The 26,621-nt window shown below is 38.2% G+C and overlaps 1 protein-coding gene across 3 annotated transcripts in view; it reads left to right on the top strand.

The window, feature by feature from the left end:
* Window positions 1–26,621, top strand: part of MAGI3 (membrane associated guanylate kinase, WW and PDZ domain containing 3) — a 237,322-nt gene that overhangs the window by 158,354 nt on the left and 52,347 nt on the right. For all 3 annotated transcript variants that reach the window (XM_027610097.2, XM_027610105.2, XM_027610111.2), the window contains exons 3-6: window positions 2,708–2,827; window positions 8,083–8,292; window positions 13,367–13,541; window positions 16,650–16,729. In XM_027610097.2, coding sequence (XP_027465898.1) covers window positions 2,708–2,827; window positions 8,083–8,292; window positions 13,367–13,541; window positions 16,650–16,729 — 585 coding nt within the window. The remainder of the gene's footprint in view (window positions 1–2,707; window positions 2,828–8,082; window positions 8,293–13,366; window positions 13,542–16,649; window positions 16,730–26,621) is intronic.

Below are 26,621 nucleotides of genomic sequence, written 5' to 3' on the forward strand. Positions count from 1 at the left end.
AACACAGAGTATTTCCTGCCCCTTGGATCAGTGCTCTTTTTATAGTATTATCTATAATATGGTTTGCTCTTAAATCGGGTTTTTCAGGTTTTATATAATCAGTATATTTTATAGTAGAGTTTATTTGGATAATATTTCAATTAGCCTTTGCTGCATAACAAATCACCCTAGAACTCAATGGCTTAAAATAACCATCATGTATTATTTCTCATGATTCCACGAGTTAGATGAGCTCAACGGGGACCACTTATGTGGCTGCAGTCATTGGCACCTCCACTGGGGCTGGAGGGGCTAAGATGGCCTCACTCACATGTCTAGAACCTTGATGCTGTTTGTTGGCTGGGGCTCTCTCATCATAGTGTAACCTGGACTTCCATACTTGGTGGTGGAACCATTCCAAGAAAGCAAAAATGGAAGTCTAGACTCCTGAACTTGTACAACATCACATCCTCCACATTAAATTTTTCAAAACAAATCATAAATCCAGTCCAGATTTCAGAGGTGAAGCAGTAGGCCGCCCCATCTCTTGATGAGAGGAGGTACAAAATATTGTAGCCACGTTTTTCTATCACAGATAACTATAAATGTTAAATTTAATCATTAAATTTATTTTCCAATGTTAATTTTTAGTTAATATGGAGCTAAAAGCTGTTGATTTGGGGAATCTAACAATGTAGTTTAGCCAATGCATGAGAAAACAAAAATTTGACTGACAAAAATATTTTAACAGAAAAAGTTATGTTTTCCAGCTTTTTTATCCTCTGTGATATAAACAGATAAAGAAATGCTCATTTTAAAATAAAAAGTTGGGTAAGAACAAGGGGGAAACTTACTGAATATACTTTGTTGCTTGTAGTATTGCCTAAATCATTTTCTGAGATTGTTACCATTAATGTTTTATTATCACCTTTGTGGATTTTTTTCATGTTACAGAATATAATAGAATGTAATACAACTAAAAAGTAAGAGCAATTAATAATCTTCCATTAATTATAATAATAGTATATTTCCAGGTACTGTGCTAATTGTATTTGTGTAAAATTTCACATAATTTACTTGACCACTGTCTATATCGAGTACCTACTATGATTCTTTCACTGTGTTAAGACTTGGGACTATTAGTTTGAACCATGTAGACATGATTCCTTCATGTTCCATCCCAGGTGGGAATCAGGGAAGGTCCTCTAAAGAAGCTCCTTAAGCCAGGATGTAAAGGATGAGTAGATGTTAGCTGAGTTAAGAGTGGGAAAGGGAAGAGGAAGTCTTCCAGGGAAAGGGATGACTTGGAGAAAGGCCTTGTGGAGGTAAGCAAGTGCAAGGATCATTAAAAGAACTAAAAAAACAAAACAAAACTATTATGGTTAAAGCCTAGAATGTTAAAGGGGTAAGGCAAAAAAGAACCTGAAGAGGATTGTTATTGCTACAGATCATGGGAAACCTTTGATAGATTTAGAGGATTTTTGCTCAGATGATTGTTTTAGAGATGTCACTGGCTGCAGTCTAGGTAAGGGGCATAGCCAGGCAGAAGTAAGGGTTGACCCTATGAGACCAACAAAACAGACCATAGATAGTGATATGAATTAGGTGAGTGTGAGAATGAAGAAAAGTGTATAAATCCTAGAGGTATTGAGGAGATGGAATCAACCAGATTTACTGACCAGATTTGGAATAGTGGGAGGAACCCAAGATGGCGGACTCTCTGCCCTCTGGCTTGGAGCGCCATTAATGACTAGGGAGTATAAGTGGAAGAAAAGATCTGGGAAGGGATTCTTGTGCAGGATTTGCTGCAATATCCCAACTCTGTTTCGAGGCTAAATACTTGGGTCTCTTTTTTGTATTCTCTACTATTTGAAATGATTTTTCTAGTATCAGTTCACAGAAACGTTGATTCATATTCAGTAAAATTCAGTCCAATGTAGCAATGCTGCCATACCTGAATTTATACTTTGATCTAAAAGATTTTACTTTAGTGTGAATTCCTTGATAGGAATTTACTATTCTGTTGCCATAGTGTATTTCATTAAACAGTGTACTTCTTAAATTTTTGAAATTACTTAAAGAGAATAATGGCTGAGAAGCAATATGTGAATACCTATCTTAAGCCTTAAGTCCTTTATTCATTAAACTAAAATAATTTCATAATTAATATTTGTCCAAATTTTAAAACTAAAGTGCATTAAAGGAACTTTTAAAAATTGTTTCTCTCTTCACTTATACCGGGGAAGAAAAATACATAAGGTAGCTTGATAAAAATGAAATCTGTATACACCTGAAACTAATATTGTGTGTCAACTGTACTTCAATTAAAAAAAAAAAGAATAACCATGTCCCCCAAAATATGAGGTCTTATCATTGGTAGATTTATCTTTCCTTCAGATGTTAAGTAGTGATAATTGAGATAAAAGAATGAATTGTTATGTCTTAGAAAGCTAAGCTTCCTTTGACACTAGAACTCTTTTTAGTCTTTGTGTTTTGAATTTCATAGCTATCTGTAGATTATATTAAAGTGTATTTAGTCATCCTACATTATTGTCCTATTTTCACCTAAAAATGTTGCCTAAAATTTTCTGGTTGTCTTTCTAGAAGGTACATATATTCAGTAATGTGTTTCTCCCATGTGTTCTCTATAGACTGTATTTTCTATTCTCAATATTTTGTAAGTTTAAAAGCAACCTATTTTTTTTCTTGTTTTTTTTTTTTTCCTTAGGCACTACAAGGGCCCCCAGGGATGGGGAAGTACCAGGGGTGGACTATAATTTCATTTCTGTTGAACAGTTCAAAGCACTGGAAGAAAGTGGAGCATTATTAGAAAGTGGAACGTATGACGGTATGTCCCCAAATATTGACAACAGCAGCAACCCAGAGAACTATCTGAATGGCTGGAATTACTTCAAAGGGAAATTGATCAGTAAAATACCATTTTTTTTTTAAAGTTGTTTTCTGTTGGTCTTTGGGAAAGGTTTCTTTTGGTTAGCCTGTTTGTAATTTACTACCTAAAATGGGATTAAGTAATTAAGCAGAAGCGTTCCATCATATTATAAAGCTGATTGTGAAGAATATACTGAAATCCTTCAAAACAGCCAGTTTGCATATTTTGTAGTAATTCATATTCATCATATGAACTCAACAAGTGTTTGTTGTTTGCTTTCTATTTGTGGTTAGGAATCCAAATGCTGTGCACTTAAAAAAAACTATAGCTTGGCACTCTTGGAGAAAAGAGAATGTAGATTGGGGGGAAAACAACAAAAATGGAATAATTGGTTTTCTTTTCATACCTCTTCTCTACCCACTTGTTTCTAGGAAGTAGAGACTTAAGATCAGTTTCAATTTTTAAATGATGCTGTGTTCCCTCTTTTGTTCTCCCTTACCTGACACTCTTCACTGGCAAGCTTGTCCACTCCCATCCATGCTCTACTTCTCCATCATTGCTTTCTCATGCTGTTATAGTTGCCTTTTTCACAAGCTTGGTGAAAGCCGCATCATGTCTTAGTAGTATCTTCAGTGCCTAGAGATGGTGTTCAATGAACACTAACCTTGAATTCAACATATCCAAGTATGCATTGATGTTCTCTCCAAAAGAATAATTCTTTGTAATTTCTCTCTTTAGCTATACCGTGGGCTCAAAATGGTGGACTCATCATTTACTCCCTCCTCTTCCTTAGAGTTTCCATCTGTCTGTCACCGAATCTAGACATTTCTTCCTTTGTAACAGCTTTCAGGATGCGTTTCTTTTCACTCTCACACCACCTCGTAGACTCTGGACAAGCTCATGTCTGGGCTAGTGCAGCTGTTTCTTCCCCCTGTCTAACCCACCTGCCCACTGCTCTCATGCTTGTCTTCCTCCGCTGCTGCTCCGCTTGTGTCTCCTCTTCGGAATCTTCTGTGATTTCATTTTTGCCTGCTCAGTTTGCCCCAGCTGTGCTTTCTGGGCTTAGCTCCCACAACTCATTAATTCATTCAGCAAACCATTTATTAAGTACCTACAATGTGCTAGAGATACTCTGGTGAACAATACTGAAATGGTACTGCCTTAATAAATCCTATATCCGAGTAGGAAAAGCAGTCAGAAAACAAGCAAAATCACTATAAAAGGAGATGTTATAAAGGAAACAAAAATAAAAGCTTTAAAGAAAAGAGTAGAAATGTCTTATTTAGATAAAGTGGCCAGTGAAGACTTCTGAGAGGAAATGACCACTACTTATTTTTTATTTTGAGGCCAATAGCCTGGCCTCATTCACCTCCCTCTTAGAGGCAACCATTCAGGTGTGTTTAATATGTATGCTTTTGTTCATATGCATTCTCGCAAAATGTGTCTTCTGTGCATGCATGTATTATTTGCATCTGGACTGTGTTCTATATCTCCTTCAGTTTTTAAGTGTTCTCAGTTATTTCAGTGTTTTTTTAGATTCATCCATGTCGCTGCCCTATATTTACATGTAATTCATTGCTTTTTTAACCACTGCACAGCGCTCCATATTGTGCATTTACATGTAATTGCACAGTGATCCCACTGCATTCTACACCACTGCACAGTGATCCACTGCATTCTACTTAACCCCCCTTCTAGTAATTGACTTCTAGATTGCTTCCAGCACCCCCTCACCACAGATAGAGCTGCAGCATCCTCTTTTTCTAGAGGGTGTGTGTGAGGATGTCTGTGGCACATATACCCAGGGGCAGAACTGTCGGACTATAAGGTCTGCAGGTACTTAATCTGATGAAGGAGTCGAGGCAGCTCTGCAGCTGCTTTCCTGCCAGCCATGCTGGAGGGGTTGGTTCCTGTAGCAGCTAGAGTAAGGATTCCACGTCCTCACCGTCCAGCTGTATCATTTTGCCAATCTGATGGTTGGTAGAAGTGGGATCTCCTTTTAATTCTAGCTTCTCTGGTTGTCAGAGAGTTGGAATATCTTTTTATATGCTTGTTAGTGTTTTGGACTTCTGCAAATTGTCTTTTCATTTGTACTGTACATTTTTTCAAAAGAGGGCTCTTAATCCACATTCCAGTTTGTGGACATTCCTTAGATATTTAGATATCTATTTAGACATTAATTCCTTATCGGATATAGATATTTTCTCCCGTTCTGTCACTTAATTATGCTTGTCCCTGTGTTTCTTCGTTAAGCAGAAATCCTTAATTTTTGTATGTCAGATTTATCACTGTTTTTCTTAGGGTTTGTGCTTTTGAAGTTTTGTTTAAGAAGTCCTTCTCTGTCCTTAGATCACAAAGACATTCTCCCTCATTTTCCTCTCTTAAGTATAAGAACATGGGCAATGACAAAGTGTCATATTACATATTATAATTTATGCTGTGTGCTAAATTTAAAGGAAATGCAAATTGAAATGTACCATTTCACACCCATAAGGTTGACAGAAATTTTAAAGTCTGATAATTGTGGGAAGTGGAAACTCCCATATACTGCTGGCAAGAGTATAAGATGATACAATCCCTTTGGGGAGCATTTTGGCAACAGCTAGTAAATTTGAAGATGCACTTAACTCTGACCCAGCAGTTCCCTCTCTGGATGCCTGCTCTAGGAAATCTTTATCTATATGCATATGTAGTCACATACCAGAACAATCATTACAGCGTTATTTGAAATAGTGAGAGAATGGAAACAACTCTGTTTTAGTCAGGGAATTCATAAAATGCATTTTAACTTGTTCATGAAAATGGACTATTATACAGCAATTAAATAAACTTGAATCTACATGATTGAACAGGAACAAGTCTTAGAAATATAATTGTATAAAAAGAAAGTTGCAAAAGAACACATACAGCATACTGCTTATAAAAAAAGATATGAAATGTTAGAAAAACCTTTATGAACCTTTTATGAAAACAGTGGTATTTGTATGTTATATATGCATACACATACATCCTAGTTGTACACAGTGTGCAGGGAAATGACACATACCAACTTCAGGACAACTCAGGGAGCACATGGGAAGGACTGACAGGAAGTTAGGGCCTTAATTGAACATGTGACCATGTATGTATATCCTTAAAGAGGGGGAAAAAAGGGAGACCTGGAAGGAATCCGGGAAAAGTTAAATAAACAAATAAGGATGCGTCTAATACAATTGTCTCTGATTCTGTATGTATTTAAAATGTTTAATAGTTGGTAGTTCTTTTTGAAATATGAAAAAACCTTCAGAAAAGAAAAAAGAAGGGGAAAAAACCCTTCCAAAACAGCTTCAAAAAGATGAAAACCTTTTTCTGTCAATAACTGTAGTCATGATTCACAAACCATGTCATTTTTATGCATTGCTATATCTAAAATCTTGATACTTACCAACAACTCAAGAAAAATAGGCCTAATTTCCTTATAAGCAACGCTAGTTTTCTTTAAGTCCAATAATTGTGTTTAAATAAGGAAGCTGCCAGAATTTATTATGAAGTCCTAAAATCTTAATGATCATGGGTGGCAATCAAAATATCCTAAATTTGTCTGATTTCACCCTAGAAAACGGTTAAACTTCCTAGAGTGAGATAATAAGTACTAAGACTACACAGTAAAATGTGTATCTAGTGTTGCTACTAGAACTACCATCCTTAGGGAAGGTGGATGTTTGATTTTTGTCATGGAATGTCCAAATTCCTGGGTAGCGTGATTGTTGGACACAGTGCAGGAAAAATTGAGATCCTGGAGCATCCTGTTCCCCAACCAGACCTCTCTTTGGAACGTTTCTGGGCCCTCTGCCCCAGAGAAGTGTGAGGTGGCCTCTTCACTGGGTCCTTGTTTTACTGTAGGCTAGAAAGTTTGCAAAGACTCTCTGAGTCTGTTTTAAATACAAATCTTCGCATCCATCTGCCTGACAGGGGTAACTCCATTTCAGATGTGGATTTGGGAGCAAGGGAGTAGTTGAGTGGGGAGAGGCAAGATGTAGTTGAAAAATTTTTTGGTTTTATTTCATTGCTTTGTCTTGAATATTTTAATGACAATTACCACCCAAAGTCAGATGTCCAAAGAATTATCTTAATGCTTTTCCCTCAAGGCACACACAACCAAAGGTAAACTGATCTGTAGATTTGCCTCAGTATTATGGTGAACAACCTATACTTTTATTATCTGGGACAAATAATTCATTGTATACCCCCATTAATTTACTTTATGTGATGAGCATCTTAATTGCCTCCTTAGGAGCCCAGGAATTTGATTAGAAGGTGTGATTTTAAAAATAAATCAATGAAAGAAGATCATGAATATTTTATTCCCTAACCATATTTTTCGATAGCATTAGCTTAGTGGCTGATAAAAGGTTGAAACCAGCAGGAGCCAAAAACTGTTAATGTAGTTAGACCTTTTGAGTGGTTTCCCATTGTATTTGGCTGCCTACAGGAAACTGCATGACAAATTAAGAAGATATTCAATTGTTTTCATTCTACTCTGGAACATTTATTTTTACTGCAAAAATTCTTGATCCTCAAGGCTTAGAATATTAAAGTATTTCTTGCTTTCCTGAGAGTAAGCCAATATCGAATTATTCTAATAATGTCTCTATTTGTTCAATAAATTGTCAAATAATATAATTAGAATGCTCAGAGAACCTAAAAATTACTTTTACATGAACAGCCTACATTTCAGCACACACTGGTTCTTAGCTTTATCCTTTACCCACATATTTCCTCATCTTACCAAAATAGTTCATTATGTTACATATCAGAACAAAATTATTTGAGTTCGTTTTCTCTTCCTTTACTCCCACTTCCTATACCAATTAGTCTTACACAAGAGCATTGATGCATTTAAATTCACAAATCAGGCCCTAATTTAGAGCCCATGCAAAGCAAGCCCTATAGGAATAAACAATCTGTGTACATGAAGTCAACTTCCTATCTATCCTTAGTACAAATAGTATTAAAAAGTTAGATAATGTTAGAATATACATGGGCACTTGAGAAATTAGTTCTTTCTGTTCTTTCTCCCTCCTCTGCTCCCAGGAAGAAGCGTTTTGGCTTCCTTTTGGCCATTCAGAAGCCTCGGTATAAGGCAGCAGGGCAGAGACATACACTGGACCATATTGTTCTGACTCTCAATTCAGCATCAGTCCTTTCAGCTGCCATTATTTTGTCCATTTCAGGAAACTTCTATGGAACTCCCAAGCCTCCAGCAGAACCCAGCCCTTTCCAGCCAGATCCAGTTGACCAGGTCCTCTTCGATAATGAGTTTGACACCGAATCCCAAAGAAAGCGAACTACGTCCGTCAGCAAGATGGAAAGAATGGACAGCTCTCTTCCGGAAGAGGAAGAAGATGAGGACAAGGAAGCTGTTAATGGCAGTGGAACTGCAGGTTTGTAAACAGATGAACAAATTCTAACTGATCTTCCGGGTTGACTTGAACATGACACTGAACTGGAAGTGGTAAAACCTCTCCCAGAGCATGTGTAGAGCGAGTGATGCAATTCTAATTATTTTTAAGAGCTTGTGTGTGGAACGAAGTGTATCCCTGTCAACCACCGTATAAGGTGAAGTGAGGTTGCACCAAGGGGCAGTTTTGATAAGTCTGTAATAACTTCTCATTAGTAAAAACATAACATTCCATGATCCCTCTGCTTAAAAGATTTGAGGTTCCAAGATACAAGAATCTTGTTAGCCTAAGTCACACTTTACAGGATATGGACAAAATACAGTTTTAAGATATAACCTTCAACTAAAACTGCAGAGGGTTAGAAATATGCCAGTAAAAATTATCTGAAAGATTTGTTAGCACTATGTTGAGTTTAAATTCTGAATCACTCAAAAAAAATTTTCCAAACCTGACTGTCTTATTTTTCATTAAATGCAAAACCAACAAAAATTTAGTGGTGAAGAATCTTCCTTTGAGTACCCCTAAAAAATGTGGTGTTTGCTCAGGAGATTCTTACCCTTCTTCTTCTTTTTTTTAAACTTTATTTATTCATGAGAGCCGGGGGTGGGAGGTGGGGGTAGGGAGAAGCAGGCTCCCTGCTGACCAGGGAGCCTGATGCGGGGCTCCACCCCAGGACCCTGAGATCATGACCTGAGCCGAAGGCAGACGCTTAACCGACTGAGCCACCTGGGCACCCCAATTCGTACGCTTCTAATTGAGAATATAAGTAGGAAGCTACAGAATCACAGCAGAACTAATTTCAGCGCTATGTTTTATAACATGTTTATTCAAAACACTAGAATATGAACTTCATGAGGGCTGGAAGTTTTGCTTTTGTTCATTGCTGTACCCCTTGCACCATAAACAGTGCCTGGCACAAAGTAGGAACGAAAAGAATATTTTATTAATACCCAAAAAATGCATGACTTTGATTACATCCCCAAATTTGTAGAACCCATTACCATATTATTTTCCCAAACCATCTGATGTTTTCTTTCATCAGCTACTAAAATTTGCTGTGTATATTGTATTTACTGTCTTACTTACATCCACATTTCTGCCCTCCTCCAGAGTGGGAGTCCTGTCTTATAGTCCTAACACCTCACATAGTTGTGATACGTAATATGTTTGGTGTTAAGTTAATTACTCCTGTATACTTGGGTGTAGAGACTGAGAAAGGCCTAAAAGGTTTAGGTGAATTCACATCTAATTCTTCAGGGGCTGGTAAGGGAAATTGTCATACAGTAGAGCCTTTTGATATTGATGTCAGCTTTGTTTTCCCACAGAATTAAGTCTGTTAACATTTTTAAATGTTTAAGACTGGAATTACAGACCATGAATCTGTCCCAGTGTGGGAATTTATATATTCTTATTTTGAGGGGGGAAAAATGTTCTGTTTTTACTTCCTAATGCAGATCTTCTCAGTGACCACTGCAGTTCCTTCAGAGGGAAACCTCTCTGTGATCCCCATAGCTTTATGTTTGTCATGTAAGCCAGTTGTTAAACCAGACATTACTAACTTTTTGACGTTAACATTTAAAGGGAGTGTATCCGAGAGTGGGAGGCAGTTTGTATACTACCTCTTGTGTGTGGATACCATAGGGCACTTCCACTGTATTATATATTTCTTTGTAAGAGAAAATATTCGGACTATTTTAAGGAAAAAGAAAACAATAAAAGACAGGACTAATAGCCCTTGGTTTTTTCTGAATAAGTACTAACTCTAGTTGTTAACTTCTTGAAAGTTGTGGAGATGGGCTTTTTGTGTTGCTTTTGGGGACTAGAATTCCTGCCTTGAAAAATCAGAAAATTGTTGGGGATGGAAGTGGTGAGGGGATAGTTAAAGATTTATTTGTATCCCCAATATGTATATTATTTTATATCTTGCTGAAGAATTCATGTGAGAATGCTAATACGCCCATGTAGGATGACATATGTTATATAATAATGCTAAAATTTTTTTCCAAGTATTGGTTGTTACATAAACTGTATTTTCAAGTCATTGACTATTAAGCGAACTCTTTTACACAGTCATTTCAAACTATGTTCAGAAAAGTATGAGACATCATAGAGTTGCTTTTGTTTTCCTCCAACATACTTCTGTCCCAAGATTGTAACTCCCTTCCAGATTGATTTACACACTGGGTGCCTTTTAATTTCTGTCACTTTTTTGCCTGGAGAATGAATCGTGGGTTTTATTCTAGCTATGCATTCAACAAATATTTATTGAGCACCTGCTAGGCTAGTAAGTGCTGGCATTTTTCTAACAGCTAAGAATAAAGCACTGAACAAAACAGACAAAAACTCTGGTCTTCATGAACTTTGCCTTCTAGTGGGAGAGAAAAAAATTATCCAACATGAATGAATAGCATATGATATATTAGAGAGTGCTAAAGAGAAAAACAAAGCAGAGAAGGAGCGAGATAAAAAGTAGTGGCTTTTCGATAGAGTGGCAGAAAAGATCTCACTGAGAAGAAGACTTTGAAAGAAGCGATGCTGTAAACCCAAAATATCTGGGAGGAGAACATTCCAGCCAGAGGGAATTTTAAGTACAAATGCCCTGAGGTGAGAGCATGCCTGGAATACTCAGACAAAGGCAAGGAAACAATATAGTTGGATACAACGTGGACAATGCATTATATATGGTTGGAGCAGAGTGATGGAAGGAAATAGAATAGTAAACAATGAGGTCAGTCAGATAATGATTGGGGGTGTGTGGAAATGCATTTATGTTATGTAGGATCTTATACATCGTTGGAAGAATTTTGCTTTTTAAAAAAAGAATTTTGCTTTTTATTCTGAGATGAGAAACCATTATAGGGTTTTGAGTAGGAGAGTAACCTGATAAAACGGATTTTAATAGGCTCATTCTGGCTACTGAATTGAAAATAGGCAGTAGGATGGCAGGCATAAATAGTGATACCAATTAAGAGGTTATTGCAGTAATTTATGTGAGAGATAGTGGTTTGGACCTGATGAAAGTGTGACAAGAAGAAGTGGCCTGAGCCAGTAACATTTGCTGACAGACTGGATTTGAGGTCCGCGAGCGCAGAGTCAAAGATCACTTCAAGGGTTTTAACCTGAGTATCCAGAAGAATGGAGTTGCCTTTAGTGAGATGAGGTAGATTGTAAGAGGAGTCAGTTTGGATTGGAAAAGGGTAGTAGGAGCTCCAGTTGGGATATTTAAGCTTGAGATGCTCATTAGACATCCAAATGCAAATGTCCTGTTTGAAGTTGGATTTAAAAGTCGATGTCTGGTCTGAAGATGCATATTGGGACATCATCAGCATAAAACTTGCAGAGCAGTGACACTCAATGAGATCACCAAGAAAGTAACTCTAGAAAGAGAAGAGAAAATGTCCAGAGACGGAACCCTGAGAAGACCCTCTACTACGTGGAGCTCAGGGAGACTGAGAAGAGCCCGTGAGATAGAAGGCACACAGGAGGGTGGAGGGGCCTAGAAGCCAGGGGAAGAGAATGATCAGCTATGTCAGATGCCACCGATAAGTCAGATAAGATAGCCACTGAGAACTGATCATTGGATTTAGCTATGTGGAGGAGACAGGGTCATCCAGTGAGGTTAGGGCTGAGGGAGAAGTAATGGTAGATTTAAGAAGAAAAGTATGAAGTAGTTATCCAGGGGAGTGTCAGAGTGAACGGACTAAAGGAATTTCCTGTGATTAGCATACACCATTAAATGCCCTCTTGAGGTTAGTTATCAGCTACATGTGCCTCTGTAGAGTAGGTGGAGAGATGTAAGCAGACTTATGCCTCAGCCGGGCACGTATGCTGAAGTAAGGTTGAGGCAAAAGATCCAGTAGTGTTTGCATGGGAGCGACGATCATGGCTGATCACGGAACTTAAGTTGCCTGAGTAGGACAATGAGGACATGGCGAGGGCCCAGATGGGGGGTGAGGAACGGTGAAGGGTAGTAAGTAGCTGTATTAATGGATTCTAGAACTTGATTGGATAAAGGACAGTGAGAGTGGAAGTACTATATGTAATGATATCTAAGGCGTCTTCTAAGATTCTCTGATTCCTAGACATTGCCCGCAGTTTGGAGTTGTCGTAAGTTCAAAGTGCAGGAATTGTGAATTCCCTAGATGGTAACCAAATTTTAGTATTCTTACCTACGTCGTGGACTCTGGGACTCTCGAAGGATTGTGGTATCACCAACAGAGAATTATACTTAACGACAGAAAGTCTATTGAGCATAATTTTTAAAAACTAGTATTATGTTAAAGGCCTTTGTTAAATATGTGTGAGACAGGTTGGTAGAGCAGTTCAGAGTGTGGACCACCTAGATTTGAATCCTGACTTTGTGTTATCAGCTGTGTGACCTTGACTAAATTAACCTCACTGTGCCTTAGTTTCTTCATCCATAATCTAAAAAACATAAGAGTAATAATAAATCATCACAGGGCTGCTGTGAGGATCATGAGTTCCTATATGTAAAGTGCTCCAAGTAGAGCCTGGCCCATGAAAGGACCGTGTAAGCGGCCCTGCAGACGTTGCTGCCAGTCGTACACTAACTGATACATATTCACAATATTCCCAGTTGATCCCAGTGTTGCTTGTCGCTTCTTTCCCAGACTGGCGTCAGAGGTCCTGTGACTGGGTTAATGTCACTTAGCAGATGAAAAAAATGCAGTATGTCTCTTTGTTACCTCAAAAATGATAGCAGAACAGGGTGCCTGGGTGGCTCAGTTGGTTAAGCGACTGCCTTCGGCTCAGGTCATGATCCTGGAGCCCCGGGATCGATTCCCGCATCGGGCTCCCTGCTCGGCGGGGAGTCTGCTTCTCCCTCTGACCCTCCCCCCTCTCATGTGCTCTCTCTCTCTCATTCTCTGTCTCTCAAATAAATAAATAAAATTTAAAAAAAAATGATAGCAGAACGTGGACATAACACACATGGAAGTTTGCAGTAAGTGTTTGTCATTTTGTTGGAAATGAAGAGAGCTGTTTGAAGGGAGTGTAACTTTACCTGCTTCGCACGCTGCTCTGTGTTCAATGGCAGAAAACGGAGAGAGGCGTTCTGAGTCATCTGATTGGATGAAGACTGTCCCGAGTTATAACCAAACTAATAGCTCCATGGACTTCAGAAATTATATGATGAGAGATGAGAATCTGGAACCACTGCCCAAAAACTGGGAGATGGCCTACACCGACACGGGGATGGTCTACTTCATTGAGTAAGCAAATGTCTGTATCTCTCCTAACACGCCCTGTCACTGTGAGGCTTGGCTTACCATTGCTTTATCCTCATTCACAAGGCTTCCGTTTCTTTTGTCTTTCTTTAAAAAATTTTTTCATACAAGTTAACAGTTGATTCTTTAATCTGATGATTTCCCTGGATGATATTTCATTTTTATTTGACTTGGATAAAGGACTTCTGGTTTTATAAAAACAGGAGGATTAAAAACAGTTTTATCACTAATCATGAAAAATGTAGGCATGGAGGGTGTTTTGCCTTGATGTTTTTTTAAACTTTTGATAGATTGTCCAACTTATTGAACATTTCAAGAATTACCATCCTGTGGAGGGAGGGCATATGTATTATCTGAGCTGAATATTTTCAGTTCTAGATGTATTCAGGCAATACAGTTGAATAATATAGGAGGGAAATATCACTGATCCTCAGACTCATTGGTACAATATAAATTGACAAACCCTGATTTATGAGAAAGAGCTATTAATGTAAATATAAATATATTTATAGAGATATAGAATACCACATGTATTTGATCAACCTAAAATTTTATATGGTTTACACCAGAGAATAATAATATGCCAATAATTTCTTGGAAGTTTCATTATGAAGCATTTTTATATTCTTATGCAACTATAATTCTCATCTTTTAAAATAATTTCCACAGAGGCAGAATATGAATGTAGTGAAGTTACAGAATACAACAGGTAAATAACAATTAAAATATTGAGGGCTGGACACTACAGTCAAGGAACATATACTTAAAAATGAGTTAGGGGTGGGAGACTTGAATCTGTTTCCTCATTTGGTCCCAAGTTCCACATCTTTCCCATAGAGTGAGCATCTTGCTTTACCAAGTGGAATTACAGTATTTGAAAGACATAGATTTTGTGTTAATTTTATTCTTTCTACCATACATGGTACAGTGTTGATTATATTATACATGTACATAAACATTAATGACATGGATTATGCAAAACAGACAAAATTAGGTATACTCTTCTCTCTGGACAATTTGAGGGGTTATTCAAGGGTAATTTAGACTTTTGGCTTTCATTCTGATTTCAGTACTAAATCCCCAAGTAAGGTGTGGAGTCATCAGAAGTGGCTAGAGTATCTTCAGAAGCAGAGTATGAGACATTGAACCTGATAGTGCTTTATCCTGTAAATGGGGTTAGGTTAGTAAATTGTAGAGAGAGGAGAGAATTTATAAAAGAAATGCCTTTAGAGTTGAACATTATTAAAATGCATTAAAGACCTAGATATAAGACCTGAAACCATAGAACTAAAAGAAAACAGAGGGGCAAAATTTCATGGCATTGAATTTGGCAGGGACTTCTTGGATACAGAAACTACAGGCAACAAAAACAAAAATAGACAAATCAGGACTTCATCAGACTTAAAAACTGTGCAGCAAAGGGAAGCACTCAATGAGTGGAAAAACAGCCGGGAGAATAGGAGCAAATATTTGCAAACCCATATCTGATAAGGGGTTTATAACCACAATATAGCTGAATAGTATTTGCTGCTGTAGCTAATGTATTTGATCTGTGTTACTACTGCTGTTAAATCACGCATCTGTAAGAAAATAGGTTTGTAGCCTTCAGCTATTATGTTTTGGGTATAGACCCTATGGACATTTCTTTACCTTGGGAAATACTGGGTAAAATCCTAGTAGATTGCCTACATCTGCTAATTTAGCAATAAAAATTTTGGAGCATTGGAACCAAAGTTAAGCTTTTCTCAAGTAGCAATTTTGAATTTGGTTTAGCAAGATACATACATGTTTGTTTGTTTGTTTTTTCTAACAGTCTGCATGCTACTAAGCCTCTTTGGAGTCCTGATCCTTTTCCTGTTGCTAAAATCCATTTAACGGGCTTGAGTGTGGAGAAATTATCACTTTGACAGAATGGATAACACAGACTTTCTAGAAACAATCCCAGTTTCTCCTATGCAGGTTATCCATTATTCAACATACAGAAGTGTTTCTACCAGTCTACCAGCTAGTATTATACCTGGCAATGTGTAAGAAGGGGTTGCAATGGCCCTAAGTAGCTCAGGAGTTAGAAAAGGCATAGAAGGTATGATTAATTCCCTGAAACCATTGGCTTAATTTCCTAAGAATTAATTATATAAAGGATAGGGAGTTTATCTCATGATAAAAACACCAATGAATGATATTTTTTATTCACGTTATTCTCACTCTACTTTGATAATAACTTTAATTTACATTTTGTTGTCTTCCGGTATATTTTCCTCCATGGTGTTTTCTTTCTTTAATATCCTCATATTTCAGATGTTTGTACTATACCACTGTCTACTCAGCAGTGTGATGGCTTTGTTTCCGCATTGGTATCTACTGCATGGTGACACTGCTCCTTGAAGCATCTGTTGCCTGCTTCATAAAAAGGAGTGTGTGTGAGGGGCGGGGTGGGGGGGTGGGGGGGCTTTTGGTTCCGCCTTCTTTTTTCTATTCAGTATATGATCCATAGTTTGTAGAGTAGACTTTAACTGTACCCATCATTTTTACTTTCATGCTGCAGAAATAGATACTTGAAGACTTTTTATTTTATGAAACTCTTTCATTTTAAAGAACCCTTTTGAGGGCCGGGGAATCTGTTTAGCACTGTATCGCCAGCCGTCAGCACACAGTGCCACACATGACAGGTACTCAAGAAATAGAGTGTTTTTTGAAGGGAGGGAGGAAGGAATTCAGCCAGCACCAAACCAAGTGTTCAAGGCAGCTTTTTCAACTGGATAATGCACAGTATGGGGCTATGTGCCCAGCCCACCCTTTGAAATATTTTTGACTGCTTAAGTCAGTGTCTGTTATTCTGTACTTGGCATTTTACCCCTTCTTTTAGCGTCTTCTTTCTCAGATTAGTGCCTCTAGGATTACCTTCCCTGTATGGCAGTTTTGAAGGAGCAGATTGAGAACAATAGGATTATTGAATCAGAGGTGTGCAAACAGAGCCTGTAGGAGATAAATGTGCAGACATCATATACCTTTCAGTCACTTTTAATCTTTGCTTTTGAAATACTTTCCTCCCTCTTTATTTTACTGTTTCTAATTGAAATCTTTATTCTGCAGCCACAATACCAAGACAACCACCTGGTTGGATCCTCGTCTTTGTAAGAAAGCCAAAGCCCCTGAAGACTGTGAAGACGGAGGTAGAGATTCAGAAATCTTTTATACTGTACTTATTCACTTAATCCTTCTTGTTTTTCTTGCTTGGATAGTGAGTTTTCCAAAACCCTAAACAAACCATAATGTGCATAAGCACATAAGCAGTGGGTGGATATCATATTCAGCTGACTCTTCACAATTGTGTCATTGCATCTAATTTTATGAGAGACTTTATTTCTCTCTTTTTGAGAATTATACAGTGAAATCCTTGTTAAGAGTCTTAATAAAAATGAATTGCCCTTTTTTCACATTCGTTTTAAAGAAAAAGTTTTCAATTTCTAAATAAATATTTTAATAAATTAGATACATTCTTAACCACAGGGTAGCCTCATCATGGCTATTGAACCTTCAAAAATATATTTAATTTAGTATCACGAGGATGGATGTGTTAGTATTTATGGCTATTCTTTCATTTAGAGCATCAGTAGAAACTGAGTGAAAGTCTCTAATATATCCCACCCCCCACCCCACCCACACACAGTTTTTACTGCCTAGTAGAAAAATTTCTCTAAGAATTCTTAGGTAATAATGCTTGTCTATCTTATGTATTATATAGTTTTTAATAGTATAGTCTTGCACATATATATAGACTTTACCCCAACCAAAACTGTTTGCTATGCCTTCTTGAATATAGAGTGAAGATGAAGAAAATTTGCATTCATTTTGTATCACCGTATCAGAAATTATTTACCTTGGTTAAAAATGAATGGCTGCGAATGAGTTTCAGATAGTCCTCCTATAGGTTGAACTCCAATCTATTAAAAAAATTAAACGATTTATATATTTTGTTCAGCATGACTGCAATATTAAGAATTTTTCTAGGAACAACCAATTGGAAAATGGAATTATTTTAAAATTGTTTGCAGTGATATAAAAAAATTAGATACCTTGGAGCAAATCCACTGAAAGGTGCACAAATCTACTGAAAGATGCACAAGACACACTGAAAACAACAAAATATCCCTGAAAGAAATTAATGAAGACTTGAAATAATTGAGGAGATACACTGTGTTCACAGATAGAATGACACAGTATCGTTAATGATGTTCATTTTCCTTAAATTGATATCTAGATCTAGCACAATCCCAATCAAAATCCTCTAAGTCTGTCTTGAAGAAATTGATGAGCCAATTCTAAAATATATATAGCTCCAGTTAGCCAGATAGTCTTTTAAAAGGACAGAGGTAAAGGGTGTAGACTACCAGATTTGAAGAGTTACTATAAAGCTCAGTAACCAAGACAGTGTGGCATTGACGTAAGAATAGACAAGTAGAGGGCGCCTGGGTGGCTCAGTTGGTTGGGCGACTGCCTTTGGCTCAGGTCATGATCCTGGAGTCCCAGGATCGAGTCCCACATCGGGCTCCCTCCTCAGCGGGGAGTCTGCTTCTCCCTCTGACCCTCTTCCCTCTCATGCTCTCTATCTCTCATTCTCTCTCTCTCTCAAATAAATAAATAAAATCTTAAAAAATAATAATAAAATAAATAAATAACAAGGCTCACTTTAGATTTAAAAAAAAAAATAGACAAGTAGATCACTGGAACAGAATAGAGAATCCAGAGATAGATGCACACATATGTAATCACTTAATCTACAGCCCAGGTGCCAAATCAATTCAATGAGAGGAGGAAGATCTTTAACAAATGGTGCTGGAAGAACTGGGTGGATATTCGTAAGGAAAAATGAACTTCAACTATACCTCACTCCATACACAAATTAATTTCAGGTGGATCAAAGACCTAACCATAAAAGCTAGAACCCTAAAGCTTTTAGAGGAAAATTTAGGCAAATATCTTCATAATTTCAGGATTAGCAAAGATTTCTTAGGCCACAGAAAGTGTGAACCATGAAAGAAAACTTGATAAATTGGACTTAATAAAAATTTTAAATTTTTATTCATCAAAAGACACCATTAAGAAAATGAAGAGACAAAGTCGTAGGGCATGTGATATGTATCTGACAAAGGAATTATATCCTGAATCTATAAAGAATGGTTATAACTCATTAACTAGAAGACAAACAACCAAATTTTTAAATGGGCAAAATATTTAAATAGACATTTCACCAAAGAAGATCTGCAAATGCCCAATAACCACTAGAGAAGATACTTAACATCATTAGTCATTGAGGAAATGTGAATTAAAACTACAGAGAGACGCCACCTTATATCCACGAGAATGACTATAATCAGAAAAGACAGATAATAACAAATGTTGGTGAGGATGGGAAGAAATGGTAACCCTGGTACAGTGCTGGGCAGAATATAAGATGGTACAGCTGCCTTGGAAAACAGTTTGGCAGTTCCTTAAAAGGTGAAATACAAATTTACCCTATCACCTAACAATTCTACTCCCCAGTCATCTACCCAGGAGGAATGAAAACATATGTCCACACAAAGACGTGTCTATAAATATTCATAGAATCACTATTCAAAATAGCCCCAAAGTGGAAACAGCTCAAATGTCCACCAACTAATGAATGGTTAAACAAAATGTGTAATCATCCAGTGGAATACTAGTCAGCAATAAAAAGGAATGAAATAGTTTACATACTACAACATGAGCAAATCTCAGTGTGTTGTGCTAAGTGACAGACACTAGACACAAAAGACCAGCTACTACAGGATTCCATTTGTATGAAATGTCTGGAATAGGCAAATCTATAGAGACAGAAGGGCAAATCAGTGGTGGTTGCCCAGTGGTGAGGATGGGAATAGAGATTAAATTACATGAGGGATCTTATTGGGGTGATATAAATGCTCCCAAACTGCATTGTGGTGATGGTTGCACAACCCAGTAAATTATTAAAACTCCTTGAATTGAACACTTAAAACATTAATTTTATGATATGCAAAATATACCTCAATAAAGTTGTTTTTCCAAAATGGCCAAAGAACTTGGCCACTTCACCAAAGAAGACAGAGGACTAGACAGGAAGGACATGAAAAAGGTGTTCATGATCATTAGCCATCACTACAGTGAGAGGCATTCACGTTCCCTGGAAGGGCTGGAGTCGAATACACTGAGAGCACCAAAGACAGGGGAGACTGTAGAGCAGCTGCAACTTTTACTAGTTGGTGGTGATGTGACATTACGTGAACATTTTGGAGAGCTTTTGGCAGTTGCCCATGAGGACTTGTCTCGAGAAATGAAAACACACGTTCCCAGAAAGACTCCACCTGAATGATACGACAGCCGTATTCATAACTCAAACCTGGAGACATTCCAAATACCCATCCACAGAAGAATGGATAAACGATTTTTGGTATATTCATGCAGTGAGATACTAACTCATCAGTAAAAAGAAAAAAACTGTTGATAACACTCAACAATCTCAGAAACTTGCTGAATAGAAGAAGCCAGACACAAAAGAATGGGTACTCACTTAGCCATTAAAGTCCGAGAACAGGGAGACTCGTCTATGCTGATAGAAGTTGGAAAATGAGGCGGGGAAGGGGGAAGTGAGTGAATTGAAATAACTCTCTGGAATGATGAATATATTCTCCGCCTTGTTTGGGGTGGCAGTTAGGAAGGCACATGCAATTGCCCACACTCATTTTTTTCTTTTATAACTGAACGAGCACTTAAGATCTCTTGTATTTTGTTGGATGTTAATAACATACCGCCCTTGTCTATAAGGCTTTCATCATTAAGTTCCGTATGGTGAAATCAGCTACTGTCAAGGTAAACTAGAATATGTAATACCAGATAACTTGACTTTTTTAAGCCTGTGAATGTGGTGTTAGCCTTCGCAGGCACGTCGCTCTTGCTGGTCTTCATGCCTTTCCTGCACACTGATCCTTCCAGTTCACTTCTCTGCCTCTTCCTGTTTTCCCCTCACAGAATGAATTTATTGCCAGAGCTCTAATTATTAATTTACTATAGCTGGCCCATTATTGAAGCTCTAGTATTGTCCTGTTTTGAATTCTGTTTCTGTATTTCCTACTGCATTTGAGATTTTTTTATTTATTTTTTTAATTTTAAAACATAACTTGTATTAACTTTATCTCCATAAACTAAAAACACGTAGAGACTTAAAAAAAAAAAATTGCCCTAGTAGTCCTTCTAATACACTTGTTTAAAACTAACTGACATCTTTCTTCTAAAGTCACCCCATCCCCATCCCTCTTTCTGGCACAGGTGCCGTGCTCACAGTCCTCTGGGCCAGGTGATCAGAGGCAGATTTTGCTGCTTCTTCCTCTCCTCTTGCTCTGTTCCCTATCCAGTTCCCAATCCCCATTGCTTTTTCTTTTTTTGCCAATATATTAGTATGAAAATTTTCCAATGTATAGAAAAATTGAGAGAATTTGATAGTAATTTGCCCACCACTGAGATAGTACAATGAACATTTTGCCATTTTGGCTTTCTCACGTAGCTGTCTATCCATATGCTTTTATATCTTTTAGATCTTTTTTCTTTTAAATCTTCCTCCATCCCTCCAGTCACCACAGACTTGAAGTATCCTTGGTGCTCTTGTCCTACAGTCATTTCTTCTCCTTCAGTATGTTCTCTGTGCTGGGGATCTCCAAAATGATGGTGCTCAAATTATCTATTGATGTACAGGAAGAAAATGTTAGAACTTATTTTGCGTAACGTTCCTACTGGGAAAAAAAAGGAAGTTTCTTTACTATTTTGCATACAGATTGACAACGCGTTCTTTCTTATTCTGTATGTCAGATGATCACGTACAGCACCCAGAGTGTCTTGAGGGAAAAGTGGACGTAGCACCGTTACTTTTGTCAAGGGCACTGTAAAGTTTTACGGTTCACTTGTGCCCAGTTAAGGGGATATATAGACTTTGTAACTTCGTTTTTAATTCATACACGACTGAAATGTGGCTTAAAAAGATTTCTGCAAAGATACTGCCTGTTGAACATAATACAAATATGCAAGCCCAAGCGAACAATAAGTAAACAGCAGAGAGCTGATGCTTCACATACCTCATGTGAGCTTTTTAAAACCACATTGATGTAAAATTGATAATTGTTCATTTCATCTTTATCTCCTTTTTTATTCTGTTTTGTGTATGCTTTATTATGTACATAGTAGTAGTATGGGACAAATATTTATGAATAACCATATACATCTTGGAAGTACATGTTAAATGTTTTGCTGATAAGGCTACATGATCCAAAATCTTTGGCCACATTGGCTATGAATCTTTCTAGAATATAACTGCCTTATACCTCTCCCTTGCTCAGATACCTGTAATGGCTCCCTGCAGTCACAGAATAAAGTCTAGTTTACAATTGAACCATATTCTGTATTTCTTTTTCAAAGTATTTTCTTTTTTTTTTCCCCAAGTATTTTCATGTCACAAATATGACATCATTTTTGTCTTTGCCTCTGCCATGTGCCCATCTCCTCGGCCAGGAACAAGCCTCGCTCACTCCCTGTGTCCACCTGGCTCAGACCTACTCACCCTCCTAAGCTCGGTTCTAGAGTCTAATTTCTTTGTCACCTCCTGTCATTCTCTGCAGGTCAGAATTAGGTGTTCTCTTCTCTGTGCTCAAAAGTACCATATCACATATTTCTACTAGAGCATGTATTAACATTGCAGTGTAACTAGATACATATACTCTGTAGGAGCAATGATTTTGTCTCACTCATCTCCCTGTCCCTTCAGTAGAGGCTTAAATGTTTGGAAGGAGGGGAGAAGGAAAAGAAGGAATGGAAAGAAGCTACTCTATCCCCCAGATTATTTCAGTCTCCTTCTTGAAAATATTTTTTAAACTCTATGAAGTTCTGGGCGGAGGCCATAAATAGTAAGTCTGTCTTTGTTCACTTGTTGGGAGTCAGTAGAGAAATAAGACCCAGGAAGCAGAGGGATGGGTTAGAATGCTAGCTCTGCATCTACGTGGGCTTACTGGTATTTTACCCCTGCGGGAAGCAGCCTTCAGCACTCAATCTCTGGCCTCTGATCAGCTAGGGCCTCCTCCCCTAAGGCAGGCATGGCAAATCAGACCAGACTGCACTCTCTGCAGGCAACAGTGAGGGAACTCGAGAGGCCCTGAGCCAAGCGTACTGAATTCATTTCTAAAACTCTCCAGTCAGTTAAGATAGACTTTCTTCCTTGGAGAAGAAAGGAAAGGGGCTCCGAGAAACTAGACTGTTTCTCCCATTCTTTCCCCTCTATGGAAATTTGAAAAATTGGATCAGTGTGTCCCCTTAATGCTCTTAACATTAAAAGTGACAATGTCTTGGTTGGCCCAGGACTAGCCCAGCTTATTGCTTTTGTCCCAGCATAATTAATAATACTGTCCCCTTTTACACTCAAAAGTGGACAGTACATTATATGGTCAACCTAAGCAACCACAGTTGCATTTAGTATTCTAAGAATGTTCAAAACTTTTTGAAAGAAGGGCTACTCTCCATCCCCACAACTGGGTATGCCTTCCTCACATCACCTGTACTTACTGTGGGAACCACACTGTTTGGACCCCTGATCCTATTTGTTTGATGCTTAGCCAACTGTTAACCACTTCCACTGTGCACTTGGTCTCCTCCCTGAATGGGGGAAATGGCCCCACAGTATACTCTCTCCCATTACACTATATCTGACTTAACATTGGTGATCTCCACAGTGCTTTGCAGAGTAGATGCTCAATAAGGGATAATAATAATGAAGACATTTTAAATGTAAGTTTTTATAGTTTAAGATGCTTATTGCTTGCATTCTGCTAAACATTTAAGATCTTCTAGAAAAACCTTAGTTTCTAAAACTTGCCCTTTTCCTTCCTAGTCTTCTGATATTCAGAACCCAACTGTATCTTGATGCTATCTCTAATGGTTTAATTGATGTACATATCTATATTCATTCAAATAAAATAAGTGTTTTGGTTAAATAGTTATCTTAAAAATACAACATCAGGAATCCGTTTTATACCTAACTCACCTTTTTTATGATGAAAGATTCCATTTTTACTAAAGGCTAAAAAGCATTAAATGCTGATGGTATTGTGGAGTTTAGAGAATGATAAAAAAGAATTATCAATTGACTACCGCTCCACAATGAGAAAACAATTGCAATTCATATATTTAAATAAGAAAAACATTATTTGGGCAAGAGGAAACAAAGATAAATTCATTGGCTGTAGAACCAACCAGCTGCTTGATATTGCCAGAAATGGTTTTTCCTTTTGAATCAGCTTTTGGGGAGAATGCTCTGGCTTCTAGCCCAGAAAGATATGGTGTTAGGTCTTTCCTCTCTCAATAGTAGATAAATACATGTTCTCTTGACCCTACTCCTGCCAGTTCTCAACTAATTTTTTACAACCAAGTTTCAAAAGGAAAAAAAAAAAGTCATCTCTTCTTAAGGACTTCACCTCCTGTTTTCCCTCCGACTACTACAATATGCTGACTTCCGCCCCCTATCTTTTCAGTGAAAGTGCTTGTCTTAAGGTCACGAATAGCCTCCTGTTTGCCAGATTTCATGGTCTCTTTTCAGCCCTTTGGTTCTCACAGCTTTACAGAGCATGTATTAGTGTTGACCATGCTCTCCTCCCCTGTCTTCTTTGACACCCTTCCACCTGACTATTCTTTCTTTCTCCATCTGCTCCTTAAATTGTGAACACTTCTGAGGTTCTGTTCTCTACCTTATTCCCTTCACAATTTATCCAAGTAATCTTGTCCACTCCTGTGGCTTTTTTTTTTCTTAAGATTTTATTTATTTATTTGAGAGAGCGAGAGATAGCACATGAGCAGGGGTGAGGGAGGGGCAGAGGGAGGGGGAGAAGCAGACTCCCTGCTGAGCAGGAAGCCTGATGCAGGGCTCTATCCCAGGACCTGGAGATCATGACCTGAGCTGAAGGCAGATGCTTAACTGACTGAGCCACCCAGGCACCTCTGCTGTGGCTTTTATTCATTTATTTTTTTAATTTAATTTAATTTTATTATGTCATGTTAGTCACCATACATCATTAGTTTTTTTGTTTTGTTTTTTTTTTTTAAAGATTTTATTTATTTATTTGACAGAGACACAGCGAGAGAGGGAACACAAGCAGGGGGAGTGGGAGAGGGAGAAGCAGGCTCCCCGTGGAGCAGGGAGCCCGATGCGGGGCTCGATCCCAGGACCCTGGGATCATGACCTGAGCCGAAGGCAGCCGCTTAACGACTGAGCCCCCAGGCGCCCCATCATTAGTTTTTGATGTAGTGTTCCACGATTCACTGTTTGCCTATAAGACTCAGTGCTCCCTGCTCTGCTGTGGCTTTTAAACGCAATGTCTCTCAAATCCTTATCTTCCCACATTGCTCTTTTGAGGACCAGGTTTCTGTTTTCCATGAAATTGTGAGATATCTCTGCCGGGATGTTCCATAGGCCCCTCGAATGTGTTACCTTCCAAACTGAGCTCAGTCTTCTGTATACCCTCCCCTTCTGCCCTCAACAGTGACGTCACATCCTCCCAGTTCGCTGGGCCCCAGCCGGTTCCCATCCTCAACTTTCTCCTCACCCATAGTATCCTCTTCATCTTGTTCTCTCAGTTCTGATTTTTAAATGCTTGCCATCTCTTGAGTGTCCACTGGTGCTGAGGCCTGTACTAGGCACTTTTTACATATTATTTGTCCCCTAAATGCCTCCAAATCCAAATGAATACCGCTTTCCTATTCCCAGAGCTATTCTCATGGTAGGTGTTCAGTCAGTATTTGATAACGTACCTGTTTCACGCCAGAAGAGCCAGGAACCTGGGAATCATCTTGGCCCCCTCTTGTCTTTTCCTCCTTCAGGCTTCATGGTCAGCACTGAGTCCTGTTACTCTGGCTTCTGTAAACGTTCTCTCTCTCTGTTCCATCTACCACTGCCTTAGTTCTGGCCTTCATGACTCCTTGTCTAGGCTATTATCCATTTTCTTATTTGTCTGTCTTTATTCTCCATGCCATCTATTCCATGCTCTGTTACTGCTGCCCATAATCTCTCTCAAATATAAATTTAATTTTGCCTTTGTCCAGCATAATCAGTTCCATTGTCATCTAAATAAAGATCGCAATCCTTAACTGGCACTCCTTGTCATTTGGTGCTTGCTTATAAGATAAGCACCTTGCATACAACCTTCACTCCAGTCCTATCAAATTATCTGTAATTACGGAAAATGCCACCCATTCTTAACCCCTCAGTGCTCTTTGACCTGTTGGAATGGCCCACTTCTCCCCATTTCCAAATCATCCTTTAAGACTGCTCGAACATCACCCTCTTTTAGAAGGCTTTCTTGCTAGTTTACCAGGCAATTGATGTCATTCCTCTGCACACCACCCCCCCAGAAGCTGGTGTTTATCTTTATTATATAGTTTATCTTTTCTGCCTTTCTGCTTAGACTGTGAACTTTTTGAGCTCAAGAACTGTGTTGTGTTTCTAATTATTTTTGCATAAGGAAGAAGAAGAGAGGAGGAAGAGAGAGAGGGAAAAAGGGAAGGAAGCCAGTGAATTAATTGACCCACTGGATAGTGTATAAAATGCTGGGTTTTTTAGTTTTGCTTTTAACTTTCTTTTGAATGGGCAAATAATAACCACTTCTTTATTCGTTAATCTGCCCTGCAGAAAACTGGCTAATGGTAAAGGATTAAAGCCATGACTAAAAGTAACCCAGAAAATAAATTACCATTTTATTTACTCTCCTAAAAAAGGGATGTGCTTTATCTGTCAGTTGCTAATTAAAATGCTGAATCAACTTCCAGATGAATGCTGAAATATATTTATGTTGATCTTTTATCCTTATTAAGTGTTAATACATTCTTTCTAGTGAGTTTTTTAGGTATCAGATGGTTTCTACGGCTCTTGTAGCTCTCCAGACTCCTAAAGACAGAGGATAAATCCAGCTGTGGTGCAGTAATAGGGTCCATCCTCACTCAGCACTGCTCAGTTCCCACGCTGTTTCAAGAAACTCT

The sequence above is a fragment of the Zalophus californianus genome, chromosome 4, assembly GCF_009762305.2.
Source record: "Zalophus californianus isolate mZalCal1 chromosome 4, mZalCal1.pri.v2, whole genome shotgun sequence".
NCBI classification, from domain to species: Eukaryota; Metazoa; Chordata; class Mammalia; order Carnivora; family Otariidae; genus Zalophus; species Zalophus californianus.